General features: G+C 48.5%; 1 protein-coding gene across 2 annotated transcripts in view; it reads right to left on the reverse strand.

The window, feature by feature from the left end:
- Psd4 (pleckstrin and Sec7 domain containing 4) overlaps window positions 1–15,351 on the reverse strand; it is a 35,927-nt gene that overhangs the window by 4,354 nt on the left and 16,222 nt on the right. For both annotated transcript variants that reach the window (XM_029556679.1, XM_029556680.1), the window contains exons 2-12: window positions 9,842–10,885; window positions 8,391–8,519; window positions 8,029–8,128; window positions 7,225–7,603; window positions 3,927–4,103; window positions 3,412–3,492; window positions 3,186–3,298; window positions 2,941–2,999; window positions 2,652–2,741; window positions 1,640–1,683; window positions 1,151–1,311 (exon numbers count right to left, since the gene is read on the reverse strand). In XM_029556679.1, the coding sequence (XP_029412539.1) occupies window positions 1,151–1,311; window positions 1,640–1,683; window positions 2,652–2,741; window positions 2,941–2,999; window positions 3,186–3,298; window positions 3,412–3,492; window positions 3,927–4,103; window positions 7,225–7,603; window positions 8,029–8,128; window positions 8,391–8,519; window positions 9,842–10,774 (2,266 nt within the window). In that variant the 5' untranslated portion in view covers window positions 10,775–10,885. The remainder of the gene's footprint in view (window positions 1–1,150; window positions 1,312–1,639; window positions 1,684–2,651; window positions 2,742–2,940; window positions 3,000–3,185; window positions 3,299–3,411; window positions 3,493–3,926; window positions 4,104–7,224; window positions 7,604–8,028; window positions 8,129–8,390; window positions 8,520–9,841; window positions 10,886–15,351) is intronic.

A 15,351-nucleotide genomic window follows, 5' to 3' on the forward strand; every position in this document is an offset into this window, starting at 1 on the left:
AGCAGACACAAAGGTGGGTTGTGGCACCACATGCATACACAACCAGATATAGTATACACACAGTCCCTCACCCTTTACAGCATCTCCAAATCCCTCACAAGGATGTGTGTGAACACAGAGAACACACGGACATAAGAAAACATGTACAAATACAAATAGATATCTAGAGATTCCATACACAGAGAATCACACTAAGAAACAGAACCAGAGAACTAGTAATATATAAATATGGATGTTCAGGCAGGCCATCTGTCCCCAAACACCAGGTGTACACACCCAGCCTCAAACAATTCTACTTAGACATCTTCTTCAAGATGTGTAGATGTGTGTGCCCACCCAGCAAGACAGGGGCTCAGGTTCCAGCCTTGGTGTGCCCTGCCTTATGTAGCCCCCAAAGAGCATCCACCTACCCTTTCTCTTCCCTCCTTATTTCCCTCATCTTGGCCCTGGTATGGCAAGACCTGTTCTAAGCTCCTTGTGCAGAGAGAGACCCGCTCCCTGTGATCGCCTCCTCAGGGACTTCACTCCAGCCCCTGTGGCTTCTCACAGTCAGTGTTGATCACCACAGGCTGTATAATCTGTGGTTCTAGATTAGTCTATGGAGATCACTGCTCTGGTCAGGCAGGTGCCCTGCTCACAGCTTAACTGCTTTGGGAGTATTTTGCCCGAATGGCACCTCTGGCAGATTTTGTCCCAATGTGTCTCCCACCATTCCCTTTCACACATGCTGTGTTCTGAGTGGATTCTGCAATGCTCTTTTCTCTGTGGGGAATGTGCACAGACAACTGCCAAGTTCCAAACCCTCTTATCTTCCAAGGTTCCACTTGTCAGAAGCCTCCATTAAGCCAGTCCTCAGAGCAAAACCAAAAACCTCTCCCTCCTCCAGGTCCCCATACTCAATCCAACCTTCATTCCACATTCACCCACGACACTGGTATGCTTGTCTTCCCTTTACCACAGGGGTGCCAGGACCTGGGAATAACTAACTAGACCTGTTTCATCCCAGCACCCAGTCACCATTTAGGATACATGAAGAAGGAATACAGGTTGCTTGTTCCTCTCTCTCTGCATACCACGTACACAGGGCATGGTCACTAAGCGCAACTCTACACACACACAGCTCTTGTTCCCAGGCATCAGACACACTCACTCTTTTTGCCATCAGCATCATGATGCATCTTCCGGGCCAGGATACCCTGCTTGTAGGTGGGCATTGTGGGGTCCTGAGCCAGCTGGAGGAAGGGGCTGCTCATCTTGCCAGTTGAAGGAGAGGGCTGGGCCTTCTCAGGTCTGGCTGCATCCTCTTCATCTCTAGATGAGAGAATCAGGGTGAGATTGCTGATGGGATCTCCTCTTGCTGGGGAGGAACATAGTAAGATCCTCTCCAAAGAAGACCTCATCCAAAACCAACCTGTCAACTCCTAGAAACACTGCTATAGCCAACCCTCACCACCTCTGACTTCTGCAGCATTTCCTGGGCTCCTCTGTCCTTCCTGAAACTAGCCCAACCCCCTACCTCTGGCACCATCCACTCTGAGGAATGCTGTCCATTGGCCTGAACTCCAACTCTCAAGTGGGCAACAGAAGGAGGATAGGCCCAGAGGCAGAGTTGAAGGAGAGAGGAAGGGTTTTCACTTACACAGCCCATTCAAGCTTCTCACTTCTGATAGACCAGTAGAGGGCCTGGAATAGAAGGACACAGGTAGGCAGACGGGATGTGGTTCCTACGCTCACTCTGTTGGCAGACAACTAAGGGCGTGTGTTCCACCTCTTCCCTCTATCCCATCATAGCTTCCCCTCTTTGAGCAGGCATCTATCCATCTATCCATCTATCCATCCCCGTGCTTCATATTGGAGACATAAAGATGAGCAAATCAGCCAAGGCTCTGATTTGCCCAAGTTTTAGCAAGGCTGTACTGATCCTTTGGGAGGGGACATAAATCACCCATATACTCTCCTGCCCAGAGGGATCTCACAGTGGGGGAACTTGACTGAACAACCTTCATAATAAATGTTTGGTAAATGAATGAATGAGTGATGTGTTAGAACTTTTAAATAATATCACAAAGGGTGTTAGCATAGATGTGCCTTGCTTTTTTTTTTATAGTCCATAAAGTATAAATGATCACCAAGTAGATGAAAGAGCCAATAATCTAATTGCTTAAGAAGCACACTTGTGTGCCAGGCACAATGAATGACACTTGACAGATTTTATTTCACCTTGATAATGACACTATGAGGTGTTTATTCTCCCCGGAGCAATTGGCCAAGGGGTAAGTTGCTCAAGACCAGGAACACAATACTCAAGATTTTCTTATGTGAAACTTTGCCTCTTAGGCATTTAGACAACCAATACACCAGCACTTTTCAGACTTCAAATGAATAGAAATTTCCTTAATAAACTTAAAGCATTCTAAGAGACCCAGGTGCAGAGTGTGATTCTGCAGGGCTAGGGCTGTGAATCTGCACAGCTAACAAATTCCAAGATGCTGTTCATGCTGCCAGATGAGGACACACAGGCAAAGTCTGTCCTCGCAAGGGCATTTCATAGGAGCCATGCCTGAACTCTGAGTGCTCCTTGGAACTGGACTCCAGGCTATAGGCAGGGAAGACAGGGAGCCCTGGGTCCAGGCCTTGTGAGGAAGCCATACCTTCAGCAGCTCCTTGGGGAAGTTCCTGCCATCCTGCAGGCCATTCAGGTTGGTTATGAATTCTTGGCAGCTCATACTCTTCCCAATGTTCTGTGGCCACAGAGAAGTGGGACAGCTTGAACACCCCATCGTGACAGAATGTTCCTCTAGGCAGCCACTGGAGAACACCAGGACCCTGTCCTAACCCATCCCACACCTCTGATCTTCTCTTCCCTTCCTCACCATGCCATATATGACCCCTCACCATGACCTCTATCTTAGATCCATAGGTGCTCTGCCCACTCCTTACCTGTCCATGCAGGTCCGTATTAAGGAGCATGATCGCACAGGTCAAGGTATGTATGGAATCTGACCCAGAGAGAAGCAAGTGGAAAGCTCATTGGAACCTGGATTTCTGTGTCCTCTAACACCATTTCTCCACAGCCCTAACATGCTCTAAACAGCTGCTGCCCGACAAACTTTGAGCAAATACAGGGCCACTTTATGTCATCCCCAAAGTCCCTCTGCCCCATCCTCAAGCCCACCCCTCCATACCTACTGAGGGGAAAGTCCCAGGATTGCAGTAATGGAAGCGTTTGGAAAACTGGTAGAGTATTCGTTCCCGCTCCTGAGTCTCCCCGCTGAGTACCAGGGCCTCAAGAAAGCCTCTGTGAAGGAGAGCCAGAATTAAGGAGAGCCATGTCAGGAGGCTCCACGTACTCTAGGAATTCTAGACCACTGCCCCAGTTATCCCTCCCCCGAGAGGGTCAGAAGACGTTACCGGAGGGCTCGGTCCAGGCTCTGGCCTCCAAACTGGAAGAAGGACAGGTATGCCTCAGCCACGGCCCTGCTGAAGTCATTGCTGCAGAGGGCAATGGAGATAAGGACGGGGATCAGGATGGGCTGCAGATGCAGACGGGCCCCAAATAAGGAGAAAGCATGACCAGGCTAGATACCAGGTCCTAAGAGGGCAAGAGAGCAGCCAGGGGCTAGCGTGCCCCTGACAGCTGGTTCAACACTGGGATGGGCCACATGGGGTCTGGAATGGGTAAAGGGAGAGTTCAGGGCATGGAGAAGAGGGGATTCATATGTGACTGAGAAGCAGTAGGGATGGCTAAGGTGAGGCAGGGGGCATGGAGATGAGCCAGGACAGAGATGAAGGGATGAGAGGTAGTGATGAGGCTGCAGGGAGACAAAGGGGACAGAGGGTAGGGAAGGAAGGTGGCCAGCAGAGGAAGCCTATGGGCAGCTCCTTCCTGCCCTCTACCTTACCCTTGTTCCTCAAAAGCCCCTTACTTCTTGCGCAGGTAGGCGGCCACTTCAGACTTCCGGAAACCATCCAGGTGATAGAGGCGCGAGGCTAAGTCCAAGGCCTCCTTGTTATTCCTTATGCCATTGGCCAACTTGTCTCCAGATGATGGCCTCCGGCCTTCTTCTGGAGATAAGGCTTGGGGCATGGGGCCCTCTGGAAGCCTAGAAGAATCCATTGGTGTCCTCAGACTCATACTTGGGCATGCAGGGGTTATGTATCAATTATCCTTGCAGGCCATGGAAGGAGGAGCTGAGAGCTCAGGGTTACAGCTAGAACTCCTGGGCCTTGAATGTTGGGGTCTGGAGAAGCTGAATTCAGGCCCTCACCCACTGAGAGACAGGATCATAGTCAGCTGGGTCTAGGTTGAGCTGGGACAAGGGTATCCCCAGAGAGGAGGTATTCACACAAAACCCAGAAGATCGAAGCCAAGCTTGGTGCCACACACTTCTCTAGATAAACCATAGGGATGTTCTATGCTTATCTCATCTTGAATGGCAGGTGAAGTCCTCTGAGGACCCCCAGTGGGTGTCATCCAACCCATGATGAGATGGGATTATCTCCTTCATCTCCAGCCATCTTTATATGCTTCCATGCCCCAGACTCAACCCAGACCCAACTCCTAGCTCCAGAACCAAGGAGTAAAGATCAGGCTGTGGGGCCAGGAGGCTTTAGGAATGTCAAAAACTAGAGGAATTGGAGCTGGAGGAGATGGTTCAGCAGTTAAGAACACTGGTTGTTCTTGCAGAAGACCAGGGTTCAAATCCCAGCACCCACATGGCAGCTAACAACTGTCCGTAACACCAGTTCCAGGGGATCCAAAAGCCCCTTCTGTCTTCTACGGGCATTGAACGACACAGGTGCACTTAACTACATGCAGGCAATACACATATACACATAAAATAAAAATAAATAAAATATTTTTTAAAACTAGTGGAATCAGAGAGGATGTTTCTGATGTACCCTTTCCTGCCATAAAGAAACTGACAGGCATAAACAGACCAGGGCAAGTCACAACACAGAGACCACTCAGACAGTCTAAAATGAAGATTTTCAGAAAGTACTCAATCCCAGATCTACCTGACTCCTGTTCCCCTGCAATCTTACAACCAGGTGTCAGGTAACCCAAATATTTACATATTCATGATCCAAGTTACTAGTTAGGGAGTAGTACAGGTAGTGGAACATCATCACATGAAAAAACAGTCACCAGAAACTGACTAATCAGTATTCACTCAACAGCGCTATTCATTTAACATGAATGAGTAGACCAGTGCTTTGCTGGGAACTTCTCTGCTTCCTAAGCCTCTTGAACATCCCTCAATGCAGCATAAATACAACAGAGAGTCGCTGAAAAGTAAAATTGCAAAAACATTAGGCTTTCATAAAGCCCATGAAAGTTGTGCTAAAAGACTTCAGGAATCCCAAGGAAACTCACTGACAAATGGAGAAGTGTAGGTTCACTAACTGAAAAGGAAACAGCAATAATGATGTAATCATCACCTCTAAAGAGAATCCTTCGAATAAACCAAGGAAGGAAGCCCTAAAACATGCTCTAACAAATGACTTAGTCAATAACATTGTTACTACAATGATGTCTGGATGGGGAAGCATGTTGGAAAAATGAAAACACTATGCAAATAAAAATTTTCACAAAACTGTACACTCTAAATTGGTGAACCATATGGAAAATGAGTTATATTTCAACAAATATATATGTATATATACATACATATATATATGTAGCTTCATGATCTCACTTTGAAAAATAAAGGGTAAATAAATGAGGCCAGGATGGAGCACACCTTTAATCCCAGCACTCAGGAGGCAGAGGCAGGGAGATCTCTATGAGATTGGGACCAGCCTGGTCTATGTAGGGAATTGAAGGTCAGCTGGGACTATAGCTGGGACTCAAAACACACACACACACACACACACACACACACACACGCACACACACGCACACGCACAAGAATGAAGCTAGGAAAATTTAACTTTCTATATAGTGCTACATAAGATTAAGAAGTTTAAACACACTGTTTGGTGCCATTTACCAAGGTTAAATCCCACTTAGGCCTTCTTTCCATTATTCACTCTGAAGGTTGTTCCGGGCTGATTTGCTTTTCCTCTTTCCTTTCATCTTTGGTACAACAAACCTTGCTTTGCAGATACTGAGTCTTCTGTGGTTACCTAGCCTTTGAGAGGCTCCAGGGCAACAAGTTTCCAGATGCATGAGGAACATGGATCTTTGATTTGTGGCACCAACTGACATTCTCTTGCCACCACCCAGGGATCCTGAGATGGGAGCAGGGGTCACCCTCCAGTCACCACAGCATCGGGTTCATGATCTAAGTCCCACTGGAGCTCCTTTTAGTTTTTGATTTAACCAACCAGAATAATAAAATCCCTTTACCCCAGGTAGAGCCCAGAGGGCAACGACTCTTGATGCAACATCCTAGGGCAGGTAGTCATCTCAATCCACTTCCCAGTGGACCTGCTTCTACCTCTAACTGCAGTTTTAAGGTTAAACAATCCTGTTATGGACTCCAAGGTCATGTATCTGTATCTCTCCAAGGTCCTAATCAAATCTCCCCTTGCTGAAATCTCAGGCAGCACTCTAGGCCTGGGCTCCTTAGTGAATTTCTCCCAGAAACCTCAAGTTCAAAGCAGTCTACAATCCCCACTTACTAGCTCCTACCTATGATCCTTCAAGCCTTTGCATGTCCAGGTCAGATTCCCCAAATGTCTTTCCTTCTCCTTCTCCTGGTGTCTAGTTGGGAACTCTTATGGCCCTGCCCTCTGCATGCTTAAATCCTGCCTCTAATTGTGACTGTCTGCTCTGTATGCTTTTAAACATTCCAGTCTTTTCCCAAACAGTATTAGAGCCCAATCATATAATCCTATATAATCCATATATGACCATGTGGATAGAGCATTAAATCTTAATGTATTAAAAATAAAAATAAATAGGGAGAGCTAGCTGGCTCAAGCAGGTAAGAGTACTGGCTATTTTTGCAGAGGACCTGGGTTCAGTTTCCAGCATTCACATGGCAGCTCACAACCATCTGTAACTCCAGTTCTGGGGGATCTGATGCCCTCTTCTGGCCTCCACAGACACTGCATGCACGTGGTGCACTTACACAGGTAAAACATTTATTTATACATATAAAAAATAAAAATAAATAAATCAAAAACATTTTTAAATTTAAAGCTTGATGTGCATTTCTCTTTCCACCTAGACCAGGGTATTCTTAAATACAATAGATTAGGAGCCCTGGGACTTACCCTTCTGCAGAAGTCAAGTGACCGTGGGGCTGAGTAGCGGCAGCCTCTTCAGTTCTGGCTGTATCTTCACTCTGTGCTTCCTGCCTTGGGTTTGGAGCCTCCTCTGCCTCCTCCTTCTTCAAGAAACTTGACTCTAATCCATCCTTCTTCAGGAGTGAAGTACGTGAGGTATCTAGTGGCCACTTGGGAAAACTGCTGGGGCTGTGGTGCTGTATCTGTGGGCTGCCCTCCTGGGAGGACACAGGGCTGGGTCTGGGGCCAGGACCTCTGCCCTCAGAGTCTGAGTAGCTAGGTCTTGGTGAAGAGGTTTGGCTCCCCCAGGGGCTAGGGGCCAAGGTGCAGGGCTCAGGTTCCTGTCGACTCCCAGCATCCCTCTCACCTGAGGAAGAGCAAGAATGAGCAAGCTCAGGACAAGAGACAGGAAAACAACTGACTGCTGCCTCCAGATCTGCTCTCCACAGGCACCTCCCTAGAGCTTGGCAGGATGCCCTGCCCTATTGCAGACACTGATCACTCTCTGTCCACCGGGCAGTACCTCTCAGGACTCCAGTCCCTAGATAACTCAGGGCTCAGGCATTTTGCTGAGCAGGTAATACCCAGGCATCAGAAATGCTGGGTCCTGTATACAGCCCTTCATTCTGTAAGTATTGGAAAATTCATTTATTGACGAAATCACAGCAGAGTTAATCCTAAGTCTGTTGGGCTCTAACGCAGTACAATGAACTTAATCAAGACCTTTGTCTCCACTCTGTATCCCAAAGCCTCCCACCGCCCAATTTCCCAGACCCCTAAATTGAGCCTCACCTCTGTTCTGGGAGGGAAGAGGCTCCTGAGGCCAAGTACCACCTTCTGACTGCCAGTCCTCGGGGATGGGTGGGGCCTGTTCAGAGAGACTCTGTGAGCCCTGGAGACAAGAGATAGGAATGGAGAAGAGGGGAAAGAGCTGAAAGGATGACATCAGGAGTACTGAAGTCCCTCCCTCCTGGAAGTAAGTCCCCCCCACCCCAGATTCATATACACTAGTCTGGGTCCCCAATTCAGGAACAGAATTGTGGACAGGAGAAACACCACACCACAGCAGTCCTGCTGCAGGGCCCAAGAAATCAATGGGTTCAAAGTCCCTCACAGATGGAGAAGGTGAAGCACAGAGAGGGGAAGAGACTTGCCCAAGGCTGCAGAGGATGTGGGGCGTCAGGGCTAAGGTCATATCCAAAGCATTCTGATTCCTGGGTCAATTCTTGGTCCGCACAAGGTGCTTCAGGTGAGCCAAGGCTAAGACTGTCTTTCAGAGAAGCCTAAAAGAGGGCACAAGAAGGGAGGAGAGGAGATCTGCCCACAGGGAAACTGTTCCAGGTCCTCTTCTATTCCTTATCAGGCCTCCCCTCCTCAAAGGCTGCCCAGATGGTCCATGTGGGGCTGCTCTCATCTCAGGAGAGGTGTGTTATAGGAAGGGTGATGCCGACACCCCCCCCGGGGGGGGCTGAACTCCCAGGCTTCCCTTTGAGGATCTAATGCTTTAGAGGGAGGTCCAGAAACAAGGCAGCTCCAAGGGACTGCCATCCTCTGATCTCCACTGTTCCTCTGGAGTGGAGAGATTAGAAAGTTATAGCCTCCCTCTGCCATCTTGAGTTCCCCTTATCTCTGAAGCAGAGGACTTTCTGGGAAAACTGTGTTCCTAATTGTCTCACATAACTTGTCTCATCCCTGACTGACATCAACAGTCTGCTGGATTGTCATAAGGGCCTGAAGTATTGACCCCTAGACAGTAGGAGATGAAAGATGGTAAGCTAAAAGTAGCAAAATACTGAAAGCTCTCAAAAGAGAGGACAGGACTCCTAGAATAGACACCTTTCCATTGGGAACAAAGGTCAGCCTAGGCTGCCCTATGACAGTTGGGAAAGCATAGGAGGTAGGAGGGAAGGATCTGAGAAAGGCCTGATACACCCTGCCAAGGAGCTGTCTGCGCTCCAAACCAATCTAGACATAGCTCTGTGGAGTTGCTGACAGGGAGATTTGAATAACGAATTGCCTCCATGTTCTAGTTGACATTATTGTACTGATAAAATTTCCCACTATTCCAAAGTCTGTACTGATCAATCCTCTTTCTCTTGGTGTGTGTGTGTGTGTGTGTGTGTGTGTGTGTGTATTGTGGTATGTGTATACAGGTGCACTAGCCCATGTGTGGAAGTGTGGAGACCAGAGGCTGATGTTAGTGTCCTCCTCTACCTCTCCTCATCTTACTTTTGAGACAGGATCTCCCTTACTGAACCTAAGACTCAACATTTTGGCTAGACTGGCTGGCCAGCTAGCTCCTGGGATCCATTTGTCTCCAACCTGCCCACTCCCCACCCCCAGAACTGGGGTTACAGTGTACATTGCCCCACCTGGCTTTCACGTGGGTTCTGGGGATCCAAATTCAAGTTCACAAACTTACACAGCAAACACTTTACCCACTGAGCCATCTCCCCAGAACCATACATCTTGAGCAACAATGTGCTCTATCACCATAAATCCCAAAAGGCTCCACCATCTCAACAGTGTGGGGCTGTGGCCATTGAGGAAGGATTCCCTGCCACATCCCCACCACAGCCCTGGTTTATCCCTGAGCTAAACTTACCTCACCCTCCTCTTGAGCTGGAGGTGTTGTGGGAGGCCCCTCAGTAGCCTCAGAGGCCCAGCAGGGGTGTGTCTTATAAGAAGGCACAGGGAATGGAGGGGTGGCACATCCACCATGATCAGAAGTGTCACTCTCCACATCTGGCTCCCTTCCTAGCTCCCAGAGCCCTGTGCCTTCTGGGAGTGGAGACTCCAGAGTTTGACGGCTATCAGGCCAGTACCTCATATCTGGATGGGAGTCTGAGAACCCCCAGGAAAAGCACTCTCCTCCAGCACTGGTGTCTGAGCAAGGGCTCTCCAGGAATAGGGGGTTGTCAAAGAAGATACTCTCTTCCTCTGCACCCCACTCTGGGGAGGAGCCTGGTGTTTCCCCCCTAGGCCAGGTCTGGTTCTCTCCTTCAGGCCCACTGCCGTCATCCCCAGAGTCTTCATCTTCCTTGGGTAAGCTGGAGCTCAGGCTGACACCACCAGGGAAGTCCTTAGGGGGTGAGGGGAGGCAGCACCTCAGGCCTGCCCTGAGCCCCTCTGTTTTCTCCAGCTCCTCCTCTAGGTCCAGGACGCACATCTGGGCCTGCAAGATGCCAGCCCAGAACACTACCTGTGTGGATGAGCTCTGGTTCTGTGGAGGACTCCCCAAAGGGCAGTTGTCCCCCAATGTCCCGGAAGATGCTGGAGTTTGTCTGGGCTCCTCCTGGAAAGGACAGCTTCCCAGGTGAACAGGCTCCACACCAGAGCCACCATGATGATAAGCATCAGGCTTGGTGGTTTCAGGGGGGTCAAAGGCCCGGGTGTGTCCCTGGCAAGGTTCAGGAGAGCCTTGATTGCCACACATTTCCCGTGGGCATGCTCCTGGACAGGACTGCAGGTTGTCTCCCAAGTAGTTATTGAGAAATTCCATGGATAGAGGGTCAGAGGGTCTGTTGTCGCCCATCATCCACAGAGGGAAAGCTGAGCAGGAGTGCTTGGTAGTGTCCGTTTTCACAATGCCATTTCATGGCTTAGGAGGAGAACCAGCCATGGGGACAACTGAGAATCCACATCTATCCTGGAAACCATCAAAGTGAATTCAGGTTAGGGAAAGACTTTAAGCCTTTGAATGCCCAGAGTGTTAGACATGTCCAGAGCACATGCCATACTGTTAGCAGTGTCCGCCTACTGACACTGCCCTCACAGCCCTGCCAGGGGGAAGGGTGTACCAGATATGTCCTCTAACCTCACAACATCAAACTGGCACCAGAGAAGCGCCTGCTCCAAAGACACCCATCGTTGGCTGAAGGAGTCCCACGTGACTTAGCATAAAAAGGATCAACTGCTCAGATCAAATCCTTCCCTTCAGAATTTGAATAGAGAATGCAGATGGAGGTCATTGACAACGGGAATGGTGGGAAATGACTCAGTGCACTGTGAGAGCAGTGGAAGGTCAAAATTACATGTAAGCCAGAGCATGTAGGGGTCAGACACAGGCTATAGAGGACAGGATAAGGGAGCAGCTTCCAGGAGAGAAAAGGTACAGCCTGCCTATTTCCTTGATGCAAGGTTCCTGTTCGTGGCCCTTCACAAAGCCAGCTCAAGGCTGGGTCTGGTTCCTTATATGATGTAAACAGCTGTGCAGCCTGGCCCAGGCAGAAGCACTAAGGATTCTCTAATCACTCATCCTCGTGGAAGGAGATGCTCTGGTCCTTCTGCCCCACCAAAGAGCACATCACCTGTTCCATTAAAAGGAGATTCCTGCCTTCTGGAGAGAGCGAGACAGGGAAGGGGCGCCCACGTGTACCTGACATTTCATACAAACAGAGCTGCCCTGTCTGTCACTCTGTCTGTCACTCTATGGTTCATGGTCTGTTCCCATCAGATGCAGCCAAGAAACATGTGGGTATGTCCTTAAGAAGCATGAGTCTTCACCATCTGTGTGAGATGACGACTTCCTTGGCTCCCAGAGCAGCCCAGCTTCCTCTTAAAGACTGGTTTGTTCTGATCTAATAGATGCTGGAACATGATTTGTGATCTGTTTCCCTTTTGTGCTGGCTCTAGGAAGTGCAGCATTAAGTACACAGGCCTACGGCATGTAATTCCAGTGTTAAACACACCTCTGGTTTCATCAAATCTTTATTTTCCTTTTCCCCTACTTTCTTCATACATAAAATTCTTTCTTAAAAGACTTTAGGTGTGCTTGCAAACTATACCAAAATGTTTGGGGGACCAGGTCATAAATAAACACATATAGATATCCTCTTGATCTACATCCATGAGTGACTGCCACACAGCCAAGAATGCCAACCCCTTTCATGTGTCCAGTTAACCCTGCCTATCTTTGCTCCTACCCATACTACCTGCACCCGGAAGGCAAGCACATCCTTATTGGAACTGTCTCACAGATGAAACGGCCAAAGTCTGAACCTGGTTTAATGACCCATAGCTGAAAAGGTAGGTTCCGCTGACCTCAGACTACCCACTTTCCAGTCCATGGCTCCCTCACCCACTTCCTGCTGTATGTGCTTCCCTCTCTGTCACAGCTAAGCTAACCTCTTTAGCACCTCCTCCTTGGGGTTCTTTTCCCAGTCTGAAGACCTCAAACTGAGTTCCTACCCCAAGCAGGTGGTAAGAGGGTAGGGTCTTACCTGGTGCGGTGCCCCAAGGAAACCCACAGAGATGAAATCAATTCCTCCATGAACGAACAACCACATCCCAAGGGCTTAATCCCCTCCCTACCACTTAGAGCTGAGTGACTGAACCCAGAAAGTCAGTCCTGTGGGGGTCTCACCTCAGAGAGGAGCTGGGTGATTTACGCATAGCTGTAGGTATCAGCCCAGGGTTGGCCCATACTCTTAGACACTCAACAAATGGTAACCCTCAGAACTCATAAAACTCATAAAAGACATGGCTTTGCCTGCAAGTTCCAGAGAGAAGTGAGCTGGGTGTGATTGGCTGATCTTGGTTGTCAACTTGTCACACCTGGGGAGAAAGAGCATTTGTGGGGCATTTTCTTGATTGCTAACTGGTGTAGAAGAGCCTGGCCCACTGTGGGCAGTGCCATCCCTAGGCAGATGGGCCTGGGGTATATTAAAAAGCATGAGCCTGGGAGCAAGCCAGAAAGTAAATCAGTAAGCAGCATCCTCCACTGGTCTCAGCTTCAGTCTCCTGTTTGAGTTCCTGCCTTGGCCTCCCTCAATGCTGGACTGTGACCTGTAAAATGAAATAAACCCTTTCTTCTCCAAGTTGCTTTCAGTCAGAGTGTTTTATCACAGCAGCAGAAAGCAAACTAGAACAGTGGGGCTAATATGCACATGTTTCTTCATCTTCAAAGTCTCCTGAAAGATCTTCAAAAATAAGGACCCTTAGCTGGGTTCCTCCTCCTCCCTCTGTCCTGACCCCATATTCCTCACTTTTAGTAGACTATGAACCTGGAGTTGTTCAATGACAACCTCTTAATTCTGAATTTTTACCTCCCTAGGAAAGGCCCCCAACCAGGTTTCAATTCCTTCTATTACTTAGTGATAAGCCTCCCCTAAAGACTGACTTCCAGAAAGCAGAGCCATTTCCTACATTTAACCTTGGCTCTGAACCAGTTAGGCCTCCATTATCATTCTGGGTTCCATCTCTCCAACACATGTTCCCACCCCCAAACTACGAGCTTGGGACTTACAGGGTTTGCTCTCTACATCAGAAGAGAACATCAGAGGAGCATGGCCTTCTACCTTGGCCCCTGCACATCTGCTCATTTCTGTCATCACCACTGTCTGAGTAAGAGGCTGTGACAGTGCTACTTCCAAGAGGGAAGAGCCCAGTGGGCTTCCCAGAAGAAACCCAGTGCTCCTGTCTAGAATTCGTCATAGGGGGAAAAAATGAGAGAAACTGCAACTTTCCAGAGATCAGAGGAGAGAGCAGATCTTTGAGGCCTGTTGTCTGAAGGACCTGGAAGTGGAGGAAAGTGCTGGGAGGTGGAGGAGAGGGCTGGGGAGTGAAGAGAAGTCTAAGATAAAGGCTGGGGAGGGGAGTTAAGAAAGATCACAGGCCACTGGTTGGTGGGGGTAAGGTATGTGGTTTGACTGGGTCAAGATTCTTTAAGCCAGTTAAAGTCAACCAGACTACATTCCACCCAACTCTAATTTCAGAGCATTTATCCCAGTGTGTGATTCTCAGTGTTTACTCACAGGCTCTGGTTGCCTGGAAGTAAGCAAGCACTGAGAAGGCAGGTTCTCGTGGGCTTCCTTTTCACTGCTGAGTATTCAGTACTGACGGATCATGTACTCCCTACTGCCATCCACAAAGTTCTGGGTAGCATAGTGCTATCCTCTAGTTAAGTGGCTCTAAACTTTCAAGCCTGGTGTTGGGTTGCCAAATTTAGCAAGTAAACGTGAAGGGATGGGCATGAAGTAACGTGGTAGAGTCCTCGTCTAATGTGCAAGGTGCTGGTTGATATCCAACAACCTTGAGAAAAAATCGGGGACATATTTGAAACATTCTACTAATTTATCAGAAATTTCACATTTAACTGGGCAGTCTATGTTTTATCTGGCAACCCAACCCCATGGGGAAAGATAAAGTGTTATCCAGCCACTGCATAGGCTGCTCACCGAGCTGTACAGCCGAGTTCATCTCTTGCCAGCTACCCCACAAATGAGAGAAACAGAAACATCCCTTCTTCCTAGCCAGGAAACTAAGGCTCAGTGAAGTTCACAAATTTATCCCCCATAGCTCAGCAAGCAAGCAAGGGAGCTGGGGTCTGAACCAGTCTAAGGCTCTCCCAAGCATCACTCACGTTTCCTACCCACAAATCAGGAGAGAAGTGTGTACCTTTCTTTGTTTTTTAATTGTGCTTCCCTGAGTGGATGGGTCAGACAACCTGAGGAGTATAATCCATGATGGATATCATGGCTGCCCTACTTGGGTGAGGAGGGAGATTGGTCTTTATGACCTGAAGAAGGGATGGAGTCTCTTAAACAGAGGCAGGCCAGAAAGAAGGGAGCAGAACACACTTATCTCATGCATACATCTAGATTTTTTTCTACCATCAGAGTTTAGAAAAATCTATTGTTTTGACATTTATTAATTATGTGTGTGTGTGTGTAAGTCAGAGAACAACTTGTGGCAGTCAGTCAGCTCTTTCCACCATGTTCCAGGGATCAAACTCAGGTACTGAACTATTTTGCCAATCCAGTAAAATCTTTTGAAATCCCCTGTCTCAGGTACTAAACAAAGCTGGGAGGAAAGGATTCAGCAATACAAAGAATGTGCCTCATAAGTTAGATTCTGCTACCTCTAAAACAGAGTGGCCTTTTCGTTTTCTGAGTACAGTTACGGTTCAGGAAGTTTAGGGGCACGTTTTGCAAGGCGTAGAATGGCTTTGTAAATCCAGGAAAGTGCTCCAGAGATTGCACAGGGGGTGGGGGGGGGGGGGGGGGGAGTGGCAGAAAGCAGAAAGCAGCAGCACTTTTCCATAGTGCACCCTCTGCCCAGACCTTGGGCTCCTCCTATACTGCATTTCGGGTCATTTTCACCAGGAGGTGAAAC

The sequence above is a fragment of the Nannospalax galili genome, unplaced genomic scaffold (genome assembly GCF_000622305.1).
Source record: "Nannospalax galili isolate Female #2095 unplaced genomic scaffold, S.galili_v1.0 scaffold1267, whole genome shotgun sequence".
Taxonomy (NCBI): domain Eukaryota; kingdom Metazoa; phylum Chordata; class Mammalia; order Rodentia; family Spalacidae; genus Nannospalax; species Nannospalax galili.